The sequence below is a fragment of the Sinocyclocheilus grahami genome, unplaced genomic scaffold, assembly GCF_001515645.1.
Source record: "Sinocyclocheilus grahami isolate Dianchi unplaced genomic scaffold, SAMN03320097.WGS_v1.1 scaffold382.1, whole genome shotgun sequence".
Lineage (NCBI taxonomy): Eukaryota > Metazoa > Chordata > Actinopteri > Cypriniformes > Cyprinidae > Sinocyclocheilus > Sinocyclocheilus grahami.
The window spans coordinates 1,511,560-1,528,652 of NW_015505561.1; the positions used below are offsets into that span (position 1 = coordinate 1,511,560).

At 35.6% G+C, this 17,093-nt stretch overlaps 2 protein-coding genes across 2 annotated transcripts; both read left to right on the forward strand.

The window, feature by feature from the left end:
- Window positions 1–3,115: 3,115 nt before the first annotated feature.
- LOC107549858 (carcinoembryonic antigen-related cell adhesion molecule 1-like) lies at window positions 3,116–9,167 on the forward strand (the record flags this gene model as incomplete). The annotated part of the gene is made up of 6 exons (XM_016231037.1): window positions 3,116–3,160; window positions 5,116–5,187; window positions 5,364–5,412; window positions 6,550–6,834; window positions 7,362–7,643; window positions 8,786–9,167. Coding segments are annotated over 6 exons (1,020 nt in total), but the record flags the coding sequence as incomplete, so codon positions are not given.
- A 1,326-nt stretch (window positions 9,168–10,493) lies between these two features.
- LOC107549855 (CD209 antigen-like protein C) lies at window positions 10,494–15,611 on the forward strand. The gene is made up of 6 exons (XM_016231034.1): window positions 10,494–10,869; window positions 11,839–11,964; window positions 12,606–12,776; window positions 12,865–13,046; window positions 13,306–13,421; window positions 15,152–15,611. Exons 1-6 carry the CDS (start codon window positions 10,785–10,787, stop codon window positions 15,306–15,308), a joined length of 837 nt encoding a protein of 278 aa, XP_016086520.1. The 5' UTR covers window positions 10,494–10,784; the 3' UTR covers window positions 15,309–15,611.
- Window positions 15,612–17,093: the final 1,482 nt, after the last annotated feature.

Genomic DNA, 17,093 nt, shown 5'->3' on the forward strand with positions numbered 1-17,093 from the left:
TTATGGCTTTGATTTTCTCAGATTTTTTGTAAAACATGTTTTGGAAAAATATTTTTTACTTATGCAATTTAAAATTAGTATTTTTGTGCATTTTTTCATAATACTAAACTTGAACTGTCATAAAAAAAAAAATTCAGTTTCACTTTTTTTATTTACTTTTTTCACTTCAGCAATAATCTGCCAAGTGCCTTCTTTAAAAAAATAGAGAGAGAGACTGAACTTAAGTCTGTGCTCCACAGCAATATTTAAAATTCAATATTTACAACAGGTCTATGCTTAAAAAGTGGTTAATAGGTATATATATATAAGGCATAAACATAATTTAGCACCATAAAATGCCCTTAAAACACAAAATATTAAATAAAAAATTAACTAAAATATAGCACATTCATTACTTGGGGAAAAAAAACACATTTTTGACCACCATGCAACAAAAACAACCATCATGCATTAAATATGCAAAGTGGTTCTGAAAGCACCTGCTTTTCTTTGGAAAGCATCGTGTGGAATGACTGTGATTCATGGAGAGTGTGGAATCATCAAAGTCTTGATCTTGTGGTCAAATGATTTTGAATTGTCATAGTCTGACGGTATATGCAGTGCAATGTGAAGGATTCTAAAGAAATAAATACTGTTTGTGAAACAGCACAGTCGTGATCATATGTACTAGACGGCGACTGCACAGTCATGTAAATGGCAGGTATAATCTAGTCATTTGAAAGGTAAATACCTTCAACGGTTCTCAAGACCATTGCGTAATGTTTCCTAGCGCAGCCATGACTCACATCCTAATGACAGCACGCTTGTGTTCCGTCTTTGCCGTATTTTAGCTGGTATGTGTTATTTGTGTTGTACGACTCCAAACTAGTTGTGTGTTTGTCACAGGAAACTGACACCAGTAATTTTTCAGCTGAATCTTTACTTCACCACAGTCACCTATGTCCTATATTGTAAGATGAGTAATATGGTAATATGGTAAATAAAGAAGGTGATGTTGGGGAGCAGGTCATGAACTGATGTTTAAGTTTCAAGTTTAATTTATTTATATTGCACCTTTTACAGCAGCAGCAGCTGACCAATAGATAAAATCTCAGCTGAAAACCAAATTATATCAACATTTAAAAGATATAACAAAATATAAGAAATAAAACCAGGATTGTCATCAAAAATCGAATACAGAGATGGGACATTGAAAGCGATGGCAAAGTAATGCATTTTGAGTAGAGATTTAAAAACCTGTAAAGTAGGAGCAGGTCTAACATGAACTGGTAGGCTATTCCAGAGTTTAGGGCCTACAACAGCGAAGGCACGTTCACCCCTTTTCTGTAATTTAACTCTAGGAGCCATCTAAGACTACTAGATCTAAGAGCTCGAGAGGGGTTATGTAAGAAAAGCAGTTCAGATAAATATGAGGGAGCTAGGTTATTTAAAGACTTAAAGACAAAAACAAGGATTTTAAACTTCACTCTAAAATGCACAGGCAGCCAATACAGAGAAGTTAAGACAGGATTGATATGGGTAAATTTCTGTAGGCCCATTAAGAGTCTTGCTGATGCATTTTGGACCAACTGGAGACGGGCCAAGGTAGTGGTATTCATTCCACAATAGTTACAGTAATCTAAACGTGATGATATAAAAACATGAATTACTCTCTCAAAATCTTGAAAAGAGAGGAAAGGCTTGATTTTAGAGAGAAGACGGAGATGAAAGAAACAAGAGTTAACCACAGAATTTACTTGACTGTCAAGTTTCAGCTCACTGTCAAGCAGAACACCTTGGTTTTGGGGTTTTGGCTTGGGATGAAACAAAATGATTACTCAGATATTTTAAGGGAATGCCACTAGGGGGACCAAAAAGTATAATTTCAGTTTTCTTTTCATTAAGGTTGAGAAAATTTGATGACATCCTGATTTTGATGTCCTTCATACAAGCCAACAAAGTGTCAATATTAAATAATTTATGCATCACTAAATTATAATATATTAGAAATACAAGAAATAGCGCACTTAAAGGGTTAAAACTTTTGTCAGCTGTGAGCTGTCTCTCTAAATTAGCAATTAGATTACAGCATATATATATATATATATATATATACAGTGGGGCAAATAAGTGAGAGGTTGGAGTCTGATTGATTGAGTGTGTGGACCGGTGTCTTTTATACAGGTAACAAGTTCAAACAGGTGCAATTAATACAGGTAATGAGTGGAGGATAGGAGGGCTTCTTAAAGACAAACTAACAGGTCTGTGAGAGCTAGAATTCTTGCTGGTTGGTAGGTGATCAAATACTTATTTCATGCAATAAAATGGAAATTAATTATTTAAAAATCATACAATGTGATTTTCTGGATTTTTTTTTTGATTCTGTCTCTCACAGTTGAGGTGTACCTACGATGAAAATTACAGATCTCTCCATTCTTTGTAAGTGGGAAAACTTGAAAAATCAGCAGTGTATCAAATACTTATTTGCCCCACTGTATATTATATGGCAAGAGAGTCAACACTTTTTTCCAATTTAGAGCTGTCTCTCTTAATGAGCGTTAGGTTATGGCAATAGATATTATACAAAAAAATTAAAATCATTAATAATGGCTGACAAATATGGTTCCAAATTTGCAAACCATTTAAGTTGAGTTGAGTTTTTGACACAAAAAGTAGCAATACACGGTTACAACCTTCTTGTCAAGGATGACACAAAAAAGTTATAGTAACTATTTCCATTGTGGTCCTTGCTTTAAAAGCATATGAAAGATTCACAGAGTAAATCTGACATGATTCAACAATTGTTTAACCTCACGCTGGTTTATAGAAAAATTAGTGTCATTTTATAAATTGCAGCTTTGGTATTTTATAATCTCAATGTGTAACCAGTAGCTTATGTTTATGAATCTGTTGCACAAAATGGTCACTTCCTCCACCGCTACCCACAAAACCGTTTCTCACAGGCCTCGGTCTGCCATTGCTGCCATGCAAACTGCACAGTGTGGTTTATTTGTGAGAAGCAGAACACTTAATATAGTACTGAAAGTTTGGTTTGGCACAGTTTAATATTGTAGGTCACTGTAAGCACAGCCCGTATGCCAGTAACAATGTTTTCCGTACAGATGTAGATCTCTGAGTGATCAAAAGTGCGACAAATCAGCGACAGGAAAATCCCATATTGGTAAGTATGGTCTGACATTTAATAAATTGAGTTTCAAAAGGCTATGTTGCCCACATGCCAGAAGGCTTTCGATTTGTTTGGCCATGGTCGAGAGGTTAAATCAATGTTTTATGAGGGACTAATGTTAGCCTCCATTAGAATGAGACAGCTTAATTTATTTTCACAGTGAATATGGTCATAGATTGCTCTTGTGTCCATTATAGTTTGAAGCTTTCCATTAAAGACAAAGGTTGTGCACTTAGCAATCAGTTGTTTCACTGTTGAGGTTGGTTTTTCTGTAATCATTCATGATAATTATTTATGAAGCACAAAAGCTAAGCTAGTCTCATTCATAAGCTTTATACTGTAACGGTAACTTGTGCTTTTACAGTATGTATATCTTTTTGTGTGTAGGTAGTAATAATATTAATTATATAACAATTATAATTGATGATTTTTTATATAAAAACAACAGTGGCATTATGTAAACAAGCTGGCATTTAAAGGGTTAAAATTCTGAAAATGAATGAATTTTGGTAGTTATGATCAGGACTGATGTATAAAATAATAAAATAAATATTAATATATAATATTTTTATTTCAGTTTTTTGACATGGATATTTTTGTCCACTAAGGAGCCCGGTGTAACTTTTTTAAAACTGACACACAAGAATTAAACTTGACTGTAAATGTTTTATTGTTCATGAGCTGGAAAAATCATTCTGAGAGCGATTTTAACTTTATCATTCTTCTGTATGAAAGATTCATAAAACTTTGTTATGGTTGTTATCATTATATGGGCCTTAAGAATGTATTTCTATAAACTAATAATCATGCTACTTGACATTTGGTTAAACGTTTTAAAACCTTGATTAAAATATGTCGACATGATTTTCAAAATTTCAAGACTAAATTTGAATGTCAATAAAGTTTAATTAATCCTTTAGTATGAGCAATAATAATAATGATGCACGACTGTCATCCCTTTAGAATATATATTTAGTATATTTTTGAAATATGAACATATGAAGTGACCACATCATTTTCTTAATTACATTTTATCTAAACATTTTTTTCCGTTTGACGTTTTTCAGTTATTTTGTAGCAGTGCTGGCTGACAGTATCTTCGTCGGCTATCGTATGAGAACACTTTGGTGCCTCCTCGTCTTCCCATAATGAAAACAGACACAGAAACTTTGTCATAATGACGTATGGTAGTACTTTATAAACCCTTGATCTGTCCTTCAGATGGGATGGCTCTGATATGAAGAATGAGTGTTTATCAATTCTGGCGATATCACCTCCTCTCATTCTTGAGCCTGAAATACACTCTTTCATATTTGATCAAAACAACCAGGGTCAAACACAACAGGATGACATCTGCTACATGGGTATAAAAAGGCTAAAATATAAATGTTACACTAAATACAAAAATAAGTTACACTCATTCACTGCACAAATTGTTGTATTTTTATTATATATATATATATATATATATATTAGTGGACATAATATTGTACTAATATAGGCTATATATATATATTTACAGGAATTACTCTGGAATTTCAAGCTTTAAAAAAAACATTAGTCTGTATGCAGGTTTGATGATTTTCATTTTAACATTAATTAACATTAAAGCTGTTTATCTATGAATAATTACATAAATGTCAATCTGTTTCTCGCATAACGCTGTCATATGACTTTCAGTTTGGTTGTATTTTCTCCTAAGTTTGTGTCGGAAGCATTTCTTGGCCCTGCAAATGTATTCATAATCATAACATTGTTGTGGTCTTGAGTGAGATTGAAAGGCTGAGCTTTCTGTCTGTTCTGGAGCTTGTGTATGCCTTCATCTAGTGGTGAAAGTGGATAATGTTTTATTTTACTGAATGGCATCAGAAGAGTACAGGTTGAACAGGGCGGGTTTAACTTTCTCAAGTTCTTACAGAGAAGTCACACTGTTCCTATCTGTCACTCAGGTACTCGCATCTCTCCGTATAGTATGGATTTCTATAACTTTAGGCGGCCTTTGCTCATTTTGGCTGCTCTTGGTAAGTTCAAATCAAAAATCAAGGACAAATGCTATTCAGCACATTTAGATTTTTAAAATGTTAATTTCAAAAAATTTAAACAGTAGCCTAGACAAGGACATAATGTGTAGGCTAATGTGTGGTTTTATGTTTATCCTTTATTATTATATTTTGACTGAAAATCGTTCCTCTTATAGGATGCTGTTCTGAGGGCAAAACCAAACACCAAAACGAACGGTGTTATCGGTGAGTCGATGTATGGTTTATCCATGGTTATCCAAAATAATTTTGATCAATTATTTATTAGTCCATTATTATTTGTAAAAAATGTATGCCAAATCAAAGTCAGTGTGGCATAACAAAGCCATTTTGTTGTCCTGTGAAAAGAAAACCTGTTGTGTACTCACATGCAGTGTTGGGGGTAACGCATTACAAGTAACGCGAGTTATGTAATCAGATTACTTTTTTCAAGTAACTAATAAAGTAACGCATTACTTTTTAATTTACAAGAGAATATCTGAGTTACTTTTTCAAATATGTAACGCAAGTTACTTTTTTTCCCCCAATTTATTGATTGACAGCTCTCCTGTCCCCATGTTGAGAAATCAGAAGATGCTACTGTAGTTCTAAAATAAATATGAATATGCATTCATTCATCTCACTCACAACAACAAAACAAAACACAGATTCAGTATTCCTCAAAATGAATAAAAGTAATGCAACTCAGAATATGATGCAAACCTACAATAGTTAAATGTTAAACAACACAAATATCCTTTATGTATTTAATCCCATTATGTTAAACAATGTCTTCGATGATCCAGTTCAACCGTACAAATTACACAAATTACTCTAGACAAAAAAAAGTGTGTTTTTTTTATTGCTGAAGTGTGTTGAAATTTCTTCTGCGTTCTACTGTATGGACATAAATTAACTTTCCCTTCAGCCTGAGGCTTATTCATTTCACTTTTGGTGTGAAAAGGCTTTTATATTTGCCAAAAATAGAACTTTTTTATTTTAAAAACAAACAAGCAAGCCCTGTCCAGATTTAAAAAGTAATGCAAAAGTAACGTAACTCATTACTTTCCATAAAAAGTAACTAAGTAACGAGATTAGTTACTTTTTTATGGAGTAACGCAATATTGTAATGCATTACTTTTAAAAGTAACTTTCCTCAACACTGCTCACATGTATTCAAGGTGCAAGAATAGTATCTGAGTACTTTCAATGGATGGTTGCACCGCCATCTGTTCATTAAATCAAAAGTCATTAAATGAAAATATTCATTAAAATGTATGAAGCTATTAATTAAATGTTAGATACATTTCTAAGAACTTAGCAGGGGTGTTTTAATCTCGATTTCTCCTTACCTTATTGAACCAGGTAAAAATGTGACCTTCAAGACAACAATCACCTCAACACAGGATTTTCTAACCGTAACATGGCATTTCAACAAAGATCCAGTAATTGCACCGATAATTACAAGTGTCCTAGTAACGAACACCGATAACATTGATGAGAAATACACCAGCAGAATCATCTACAATAACGCGACGTGTGAGCTTCAGCTCGGTCCGCTGGTGAAGGAGGATGAAGGGGAATATATTCTCAATATAGTCACTACCAAAGGACAGCAACTGTCCGGACAGATTGATCTTGAGGTTCTTGGTAAGTATTGACTATCCAGTGCAATCTTCAGGTATACTGTATCGTTACAGACTAGACACCATGTTGGTGAAGCCTAGTGTTTGAAGGTCTGAAGATGAATGAAAGGTTGAAGGTTCAAGTCCTCCACAAATTTGTTAAAAGTGTTAGTTGAATACAGAATGTAATCTTTTTAGTAGTTCTTTAAGACAGAGTTGCACTGAATAACAAACAAAAAACAGTGGGTTAATTTTGGATGATATGGAGTTTGCATTGACGATGAATATGATTAAATCAACCCAAATGGATAATAGTGATGACTCATTTTGTGACTTGCTTTAAACATATGATTTGCAGTATGCTTCATTTTAAAGACATTCATTCAGTGACTGGAAATCAATCGTATAAAGATATTTTAGATCTGTCTAGGAGACTTTCATGATGTAAGATGTATGTTGTCAAATCTCAGGGTTGGTTATCCAGAGGTTGTTGAATGGAGCAAATATGTTTCTGAATGAACCCAATCCATGGTTCTCTTCTCTTTTCTCCAGAACCTGTAACTGACGTCAAGATTTCGTCCAATCTACCTGAAGCTGTAGAGTTCAACAGCACTGTGGTTCTTTCCTGCTCTGCCAAAGGCTCCTTTACTTACGAGTGGCTGAACGGTTCAGTCCCTTTGGTGGTGGATGGCACACATATGAAACTAAATGCAGTCGGCGATGAGCTAACTATCGCTGAAGTTCGCCGTACAGATCTGCGAGGACCCATCGTCTGCATTGCAGAAAATGCACTGGAGTCAGGGAGGAGCGCTCCCTTCAATCTCACTGTGTGCTGTACGTACCTGATCACACCCACACAGGCTTAGCGTGAGACATGAATACATGAACACCGTTTACCTAAAAATTGCCATTATTCACTCAGCATCATATTGTTTCAAATCCACATGAAGTGTTTTATGTTTATGCAGTACTTTCCTTGCAGTGACAGTTCATAGTGACCATGTCTTTCAATATACATGAAGTTATAGGGAAGAATTTCAGTTTTAAAAAGTGACTTAAAAATTCGGTCTGTTCCTCAGTTATTGTATGAAATCAGATATAAATATTTTTCATGTTGAAAATAAATCATGCAAATAGCTAGCTATAACACGTACACGGGCAGTCTAGAAACACAAGCAAGATAGTTGCTCGATAGTGTAAAGATTTATTAAGTGAAGCAAGGCAAAACAAAAGGTCAGGCAACAGGGATCCAAAAAAGTACAAAAACACAAAGTAAAAACAAACCAAAACCAGGAACACAGAACAGAACTGAAACCAAAGTTTCAAGCAACAACAACTGACCAAGTACAAGGGAAAACACAGACAGAGGGCTAATATGGAAAGAAGAAACACCTGAAAACAATGACAGGCTAATTAACAGAAAAACTACAAACTGAGTGATTACAAGAACACACCAGACAGGAAGTAACTTAAAAGTCCTTAAAACAAAAATACAAGGTACAAAAAACAAGAGGCATGTAAAAAAATATTGCCACAATTTTCAATTTTGCCTGAACTATTCCAATGAAAATCTTGGATTTCCATTAATGGTGGAATTGTGTTCTGCAAATACATTGTTTGATCATAAAGTAAATTCACTGCACCAGTCTCTTGAGTCTTAGACTATCATTGTTTTCTAAAAACATAGTTGAAATAAGATTCATTGGCCTAAATTGAAACTATAACCACATTCTGATACTCAAATACATGCTCCTCATTTAAACATACCATTTACAAAATCTTGATACATTGGGGATGTGAAATGGTGTAACATGGCACAACATTTGATGTTCTTCCAGTGAAAATTTGTTATTTCTTGTTAAGCGTTTTAAATGGATTGGGGGGTTTTAAGACTAGTCTTAAATTCATCAAAAAATCCATAAAACATAGCTGCATTGCAAGCACTTTAATCATCTCTTTCTCCCATGTCTGTCTAGATGGCCCTGAGAAAGTCATCATGACACAAACTCCAACAGATTCATTCCTCAAGAATGGTTCTAACTTAACCCTTGCATGCTCAGCCCAGTCTGACCCTCCCGCTCAGCTCCAGTGGATGTTTAATGGGGAGGAGATGCCTCAGAAGACCACGGCCAACATTACCCTCACCAATGTAGAGGGAAAACACAGTGGGAACTATAGCTGTGTGGCCTACAATGCAAAGACCAACCGCTACGTTTCCTCGCAGGTTGCTGTGGTGTCTGTTCTGGGTAAGTCAGAAGCCTAAAGTCATGTACAGATGCTTTGAATACAAATAGAAGTTGCATCAATTGTGCATTGTTTATCTAGTACTACTATTACAGCAGTCTGAGTAAATGCAAATACATACAGTGCTGTGAAAAAGTTTTTTTTTTTTGCATATTTGTCACACTTAAAAGATTCAGATCATCAAACTAATTTTAATATTACACAAAGATAACCTGAGTAAATACAAAATGCAGTTTTGAAATAATGATTTCATTTATTAAGGGAAAAAGCTGTCCAAACCTGCCTGGCCCTACGTGAAAAAGTAATTAAATCTAATAACTCTGTTTGTGCCACCCTTTGCAGCAACAACTGCAATCAAGCGTTTGCGATAATTTGCGACGTTTCCACTCTTCTTTGCAGAATTGTTTTTATTCAGTCACATTGGAGGGTTTTCGAGCATGAAAGGACTGTTCAAGGTTATGCCACAGCATCTCAATCAGATTTAAGTCCAGACTTTGACTTGGCAACTCCAAAACCTTAATTTAGTTTTTTTGAGGTGGACTTTTGAGGTTATGCCCCTTACCATACTGTGATGCCGGAGCGACGAGACAAAAACATTAAAACCCATTATAAACGAGGCATTCGTTGCATCCAGTGGGGACATAATTACAGATTATAATGACTTATACTGTCTTTTTACGCGTTGCGTTGCATCGCGCCACATAAACATAAAACCATGTCTGCATTTGTGATCGGAGAAATGACAAACAACAAGCGCTACTCTACACTGCTCAAAACTCGCGTTTGAATCATCAGTGGCAAATCCTTTAAATATGAAAACGTACTTACAGTCTGTGAGTCAGAACAGCCGGCATTGTAGTCTACTCTACCAGGATCAGGAAACAGTTTTCCATAAAATGCGCTGCACACATCTGAATATTTGGGTTGAAGTGTTCTGGAACAGTGTTGTAAATACAACTTAACCACGGATTTCTAGTCATGTCCTCTTTTGGAAGACCAAACAAAGTAGTTTCACTGTCACAACAAAACACACGGCGGGCTAGAGTGAGCGGAGGCCGGAGGGCTAGAGAGAGAGTGGGCTTGACGAAGCGGATATCGTCCTCTTTTGGAAGGCCAAACAAGTAGTTTCGCTTTCACAACGAAACACACAGCGCCTTCACGACATGGCGGCAGCAACAATACTACAGCGAGAATAAAAGTTACACCTTCTTTCTTTGAGTGAACATTGCCGCAAATCTTTCCACATCGTGGGAAGCTGTTTTAGGTAGGTGTGGCTGACTCTTAACTTTTATAAAGAATATCTCTTTGGATTTGATACTTTAGTCTTTGGAACTTTACAGATCTTCTTTATGCACCAAGAGCTTGTAACACTCCAAAGAGAAAGGAAGAATTGAAATCGCATCATATGATCCCTTTAAAAAAAAAAACACTTAACAAATATGAAGCAACAAGTGGGTAATCCGTTATTAAAACAAATGAAATTGTGCAATGAGCACTGTCAGGGTGAGTCATAAGCAGCTGGTTTACCCTACAGAAAAACTCAATGCACTTTTGAGGAATTGCTCATGACGTTCTCTGACTAAGCAAACCAATTCATGTTAACCAATCCACATCGTTCAGCACACGAGCACAATCTCGTTTTAAACCGCCCCTGCTGTTGAGCAAGCACTGCAGTGGACAGACAGACTCCAGTGAGTTTCATATTTTTGTGAAAGTGTGCAAACGTGAGCAATGTCTACAAACAGAGAGGGAATGCACACCAATCTCATCGACGGACCTGACGATGACTGCAGCAGTCCAGAGGTGCGATATTCAGGTATGCCAATCACAGCATTTGCTGTATTAATGTTTACAGATACATTGTGTGTAATGTACACTGAAAAAAATGATTCATTGAATTTACTAATTTTTTTTTAAGGTAAGTGGTTGCAATCAATTTATTTTAGCTACATTTAAATAAACAAATTTAGTTGCCTAACTTTCAAAACATTTTTAAAATGTAGCTAAAATAAATTGCTTGCAACCACTTACCTTAAAAAATGTAGTATCATTTTTTTCAGTGTATCTTCGATCCTTGTAAGGCAGTAAATAATAATGGGTATGCAGTATGAAGAGTTTATTTGCAAAAACAGATAACTGTTATGTTATCATGTTTATATTGTGTTTTATTGTGTTAGTTATTTACCTAATCAAATTACCCAATTGGAATGCACAATGAAAAAACATGATTTTTGAAAGTTGTTAAAAACGTTATCTGTTTTTGAAAATGAATTCTTCATATGTATGTATATGCATATACATATATACATGGACGTGTTGGCCAATGCTTTGGAAAAAAGTTAAATGAGTTAAATCACAGACATTAAATGAAAAGCGTGCTCTCTGATATTCACTATCTGACCATGTGTTTTTTAATGGTTGATTCTTAAATAATTACATTGCTGAATATGAATGTTCGTTCCATTTTTGGACAAATGTTTAATCTCCGATGCTGCAGCTGTGTAAATGTTTAAGAGGTTTTATGCTAGAAACTCCAGCTTGACAACCATCCACCATTATTGGATAGCATACTGATCAATACTCTCAGGGTTTGAGTTAACCTGGCAAAAAAAAAAAAAAACTGTAAATGATTCACTGAAATGGACAACATGTATTTCAGAAAGCATTCTAAAGTTTACCTTTCTTGTCAAAAAAGTCATGTGAACATGCCTCATTTATTTACCATTGTGTACTGTAAAATTGTTGTTATATTGTAAATCCAGTTGTTTTATTCGTTTCTTTCTAGTATTGCAGAACCCAGATAAAAGCAGAAAGCAATTTTGCCAAGATCCCTTCAAGGTGGCAACAGCATGCCTGACTGCCTTCTGCCTCATCTTAATCATGATCCTGGTGGTCACAAGTGTTCACAGCGGTACTTCTCATTTCTCACTTACATGACTTTAGTGTGAGTGTGTTTATTAACAGGTCTGGACATTAAAACTCATTTCTAGATTCAATTGGATTTGAATCTATTCTGATTCACAAGAATTCCAATTTGGATTCAATTTGATTGAGTAGCGATGCCCATTTTGCTTATATATGAAACAAATTCTCTTTCATCAGCTATTTCTGAAATGTATACAAGGAAATGTCTAACTTGATGCATTATGGAAATGTTCGTTCAAAAATGTAAAAAAATGACACGGTTGCTAAAAACCTACATTTCTTGTTTAAAAAAAACCCTGTAAATTATTACAGTAAACATAGAAAAACTTTTACTATAAAATACTATTAAGTCTTTACTTTAAAATGTAATGTTAAATTTGATGCATTACTTTGTTTCTTTCTAATTAATTGTGAAATTTACCAGCATTTTCTAAGTGAAAATTATTTCGACACCAATTTTCTTTTTAGTGAATATGTCAAATTCTTCGAAAATTAGTTTCAAGCTTAACATCCGTTTTAAGCTTAAGTTATAATCGTAATCTTTCTATTTTTATCTCTTGAAATCCCATTTCTTTTTATACCCTATCATTAACACATTTCTGCTTTCGTTTTTTTCTTGTGTTTTAGGTAAGGCACATTCATCTGATCAGGATTCCCCGTCCAGCGCTGCTGAATCACACATGCAGAAGGGCAGCGCTAACGTATCTGCTCTGACTGAAGAGCTGCAGGCTATGAAGAAAGAAAAGAGTGAACTGGAGAAAGAACGGATGCAGTTGAAAAACAGAATCGCTGAGCTTGGTTAGTGAGGTGCAAGTGCATGCATTTGTGCGATCAACAAACAATATCTGTTGCATTTCATAGCGTTAAAAATATTGGGTCTTTTTAGAGGCAACCCCTGCAGCACGAACCACTCCATTGCCAACAAAGAGTCCCTGTCCTGAAGACTGGAAGCACTTTAACGGCAGCTGCTACTACGTCTCAGAATACCGAAGGAGTTGGTCGGACAGTCAGGCGTACTGCAAACGGCAAGGAGGACATCTGGCCATCATCCTCACAGCTGAGGAACAGGTAAGGACTGCCCTTTCATTTGCATTAATGTCATAGAGTGTGTGTGTGTGTGTGTGTGTGCAGATATATTTGCTGCATATCTAATGGCCTCAAGTAACACTGACTTTAGACATCAATATCTGTGTAAAAAGAACAGCAACTATTGGCCAAGAATATAGAAAAGAGGAAGGGATCTTAGTTGAAATGTGAGCCATTACAAAGGATTCTGAAAGTTGTTTTGACTGATTTGAATGATATTTGACCTTTTGACTTGATGAAGACGTTCATATGGAACCTGCTTCCCCGTGGATACTGGAACGCTTACTGGTTTGGCATAAGTGATGAAAAAGTAGAAGAAGACTGGTACTGGGTGGACGGAACTAAACTAGTTGGAGGGTAAGAATATCAAATTTAAATCTTTACAAGATAAAACTCTAGTGCTGGAAGTCAGATCCACTGGAGTCTTGTAAACACTTCAGTGTTATGACGCATCTCACACGGAGTTAAAACTACTGAATCATATTTTTTCATTTCTCTTTTGGATAGAGGTCTTGTGGTATTACACTGAATCATCTCATCCTTCCTGTTTGTTCTTCCTCTTTAAAAAGGAAAAAAAAGGGATCTTGCGTAAAATATTTTATATATAATATATATATAAAATATTTATATATTTTCAGTGTTTAATGGTCATTTGAAATTCAAATGTTAGTGACTACTTGGGAATAAGAAATTGATATTTTACCCTTTACATATATAATTATGATAGGGAAAATATTAAAGGTGACGACATATCATGAAAATTGGGCTTTTCCAGGTTTTAAGTGCTATAATCAGGTCCCCAGTGCATCTACCAACCAAGCAAACGTGAAAAAGATTAATCCAGTAACTTTGTTTAGGTAAGCCTTTTTCTGCAAGCGTCTGAGAAAACGAGCGCATCTGATTTCGCTCCCTTGGTGACGTTGGAAAGGGATCTCATTATAATATTACCGCCCCTTAATATGTAAGTTTCCATCCACGGCGCCGTCATTTGATTTCGCAAGCGACAACGGTGTACCAGTTCTAATGCTATGGCGAAAGTTTGAGCAAAACACGCTAACTGTTCTGTCTTTGGGTGCACAGATGAGCACAGAACACTGTTTGGAGTCCCAGCCTCAGAGGAGACAACAGAGCAGTGGATTTATTGATTTATTTACTGTATATTGCTGGTGCCACACAGATCTAATATAAACATGTGATTTATTTCCCGGCTGTTTACCTTCACAGACATAACCAACTGTTTTTGTAACTCGTGTATTTTTAACGTGAACTTGTGTGTGAAAGAGAACTTAGTTTAGTACTCACATGCTGTGACAGCCGCTTTCTGTCCGTGTGCTTCGGATGCGTGCTCTCAGAAAACCGTATATCAGAAGTTTAAACTCATATGGTTTAAAACGCATGATTTCAGCGTGATAAACATGATAATCAGAACCAAAACAGATGTTTTTAGCAGGTCCGAGCTGTAATGGCTCAGCTCTATTCTGGAAAAGGGAGCAGGGAGCAGCAGCTCATTTGCATTTAAAGAGACAGGCACGAAAAACAGCTTGTTTCTGCTTCCACTCAAAATAGGCATTTTCAAAATTATATAATTAATGATCTGTGGAGTATGTTGAGCTGAAACTTCACAGACACATTCTGGGGACACCTGAGACTTATATTACATATTGTAAAAAGGGGCATAATATGTCTCCTTTAAATAAAACATTATTTTTCTTTTACGTCTTATCACAGCCTGATTAATGTATTATAAAAATGAATGAGGGTAGGAAATGGTTATATAAAAATAAAATTACAACTGTTTTGAGTGCATGAAACATTAACTAAAATTAAGTGGACTTATACAGTGAATAAAAAAACATCTCAAATGCAATGTCCCTTTTAAAAACTTAAGAAAAACCACTAATCATGAAATAAGAGAAATGCCATTAACCTTAGTATATTAAACATATTTTAGCCTCACTTTATTTTGCCATTGTTATTTTAAAAATGATGCTACTTCCACTAGTTAAAAACCTATATAGCCTAAGGAAACCAGGCTGTCTTACTGGGACTATTGAACCCCCAGAAACACCCTTCTTTTTCCTCCATAGTTTCTGGGAAGATGGCGAGCCCAACAACCATATTAATGAAGACTGTGGCTACATGATAAAAACAAATGTGTTAAGCCGTGTGGCTACAAAGAGCTGGTATGACGCACCCTGCTACATGTCCTTGCCCTGGATCTGTGAGAAACTGGTGTCCTCTTGATCTACCACCATCAGCAACAGACATTCATTGATTGTTACTAATACAAGCTGTAATGCAATTTCCATTGCATTTAGAATGTCTTGTCTCAGGGTTTTCAGTCAGTGTTTAAAATGTTAACTAACTGCAGTCATGAGTCAAAAAAGCAATTAACTGTTTATTTTAACTGTTTATTCTGACACCCTATGTGCATTAATCTACATATAGCTGTGTTTTTTTAACACTGGACGATTTAGTGAATTCATTAACTGCTTGAATTTTATAGAAAAAAACTAATTGAGGCTGATTTATCATAAAAAACACTTTATGTAAAAAATATTGTCTGTCTTTTCCTAAACTAAATATTTTTTAATTGTTTTATAATATGCTGGGGGGGTTATATTACCTAACAATAAAAATGTAACAGTAATTTTATAAAATGTCCTGTTGTCTTATAACTTTGGCTGGCAGTTCCACTTGCACTCAGTAGGGCGCAGCATTGATTCAAGGTTTTGACAGTAACCATATGATGCCTTATGAATGGATCAGTCCATACCCAATATTTTCTTTTTCTCGTCACATTTAATGTGTAGGTTTTCCTGCGTTAATATTGACCAACTTATCTCTATCATGTTATAAATGTTAAAAATAATCACATTAATCCCTAAAAGCCATGCCTTTGTTGTTGTTTTTCTAGGCAATGTGCATCACTTTAGTTAAGGTTCATTTTAAGACCATATCCAAACAAGATTAATTAATTCAGACCATTTAAACCACACTAGTTCAGAAATGTGACCAGCCAAACTCTAAAGTCAAAGTTTTTGGAATGCAATACAGACAATCTTTTCATCTTCTTCATCTATCTGTTTGGCATACAAAACAGGTCCTTGCCCTGTGAAGACCTGTAGGCTGGATTTAAGCGTGTAACGCATGGAAGCATTCTGGATCGTGTCCTTTCACGTCCCAGCCGAGTGTATTTTATGACAGTGCTGTGACTGATTGCCACAGTTACTCATAGTGCAGCCAGCTGCCTAATCAAAGTAGCCTACTATATTTGACATACATCAGCTTAATCTTAATCACAGGCCATAAACAGGTCATGTAGACTGAAGGAGAACAGCACGTAGGCTGCATCGTGTTTTGAGAATTAAGACCTGTTGGCAAAACACCATTATCAACTCTGATCAGGCTTGTGGAACAGAAATGGCCTTATTAAAGTCACTTTAACGCCATGATTTTTAAATTCTCCCATAAGATTAATTATGCCCATTGCACCAGAACAAGCAGCGCTATAGCTTTAAACGGTTAAGACAGCTGACTCCACTGTGATGTGACCCCCTCTCTCTTTTTCTCTCTCTCTCTCTCACACACACACACGCACACACACACACAATGCGCAAAACTCCGCATTTGAACATAGCAAATAATTAAACTAATAACAAAACAGTAGCTGATTCAGAAGCGCCAGATTGTCATAGCAAAGTCAGAATTACCTCCTCTCCTAGGTTCACGAAACGGTCGTCCATAAAATGCATTGCTGTTCTGTTGTAAGTAATCTTAAAGATTCCTAAATGCATCTACTTCTGGAAGGCCAAATAAAGTGCTTTTGCTTTCGCCTAGAAACACACAGCGTCTCTCTGACATGCTGCTTCAACACTAACTGCGGTTACTGAAACCACGCCTTCTTTCTTTGCGTGAACATTTGGGCCACATTATGCAAATATTTCCACATAGTGAGGTAGATATGTGGGGGCGTGTTAGAACGAGCCGTTTTAGGAGGGCGTGGCAGAGTCTTAACTTTGATAAAGA

Bases quoted from the DNA above. Each gene is read 5' to 3' on its own strand.
- LOC107549855 (XM_016231034.1), top strand. From the start codon at position 10,785: ATGTCTACAAACAGAGAGGGAATGCACACCAATCTCATCGACGGACCT. The intron at 10,870-11,838 runs GTATGCCAATCA...GTTTCTTTCTAG, and splicing joins TCCAGAGGTGCGATATTCAG to TATTGCAGAACCCAGATAAA. The intron at 11,965-12,605 runs GTACTTCTCATT...CTTGTGTTTTAG, and splicing joins GGTCACAAGTGTTCACAGCG to GTAAGGCACATTCATCTGAT.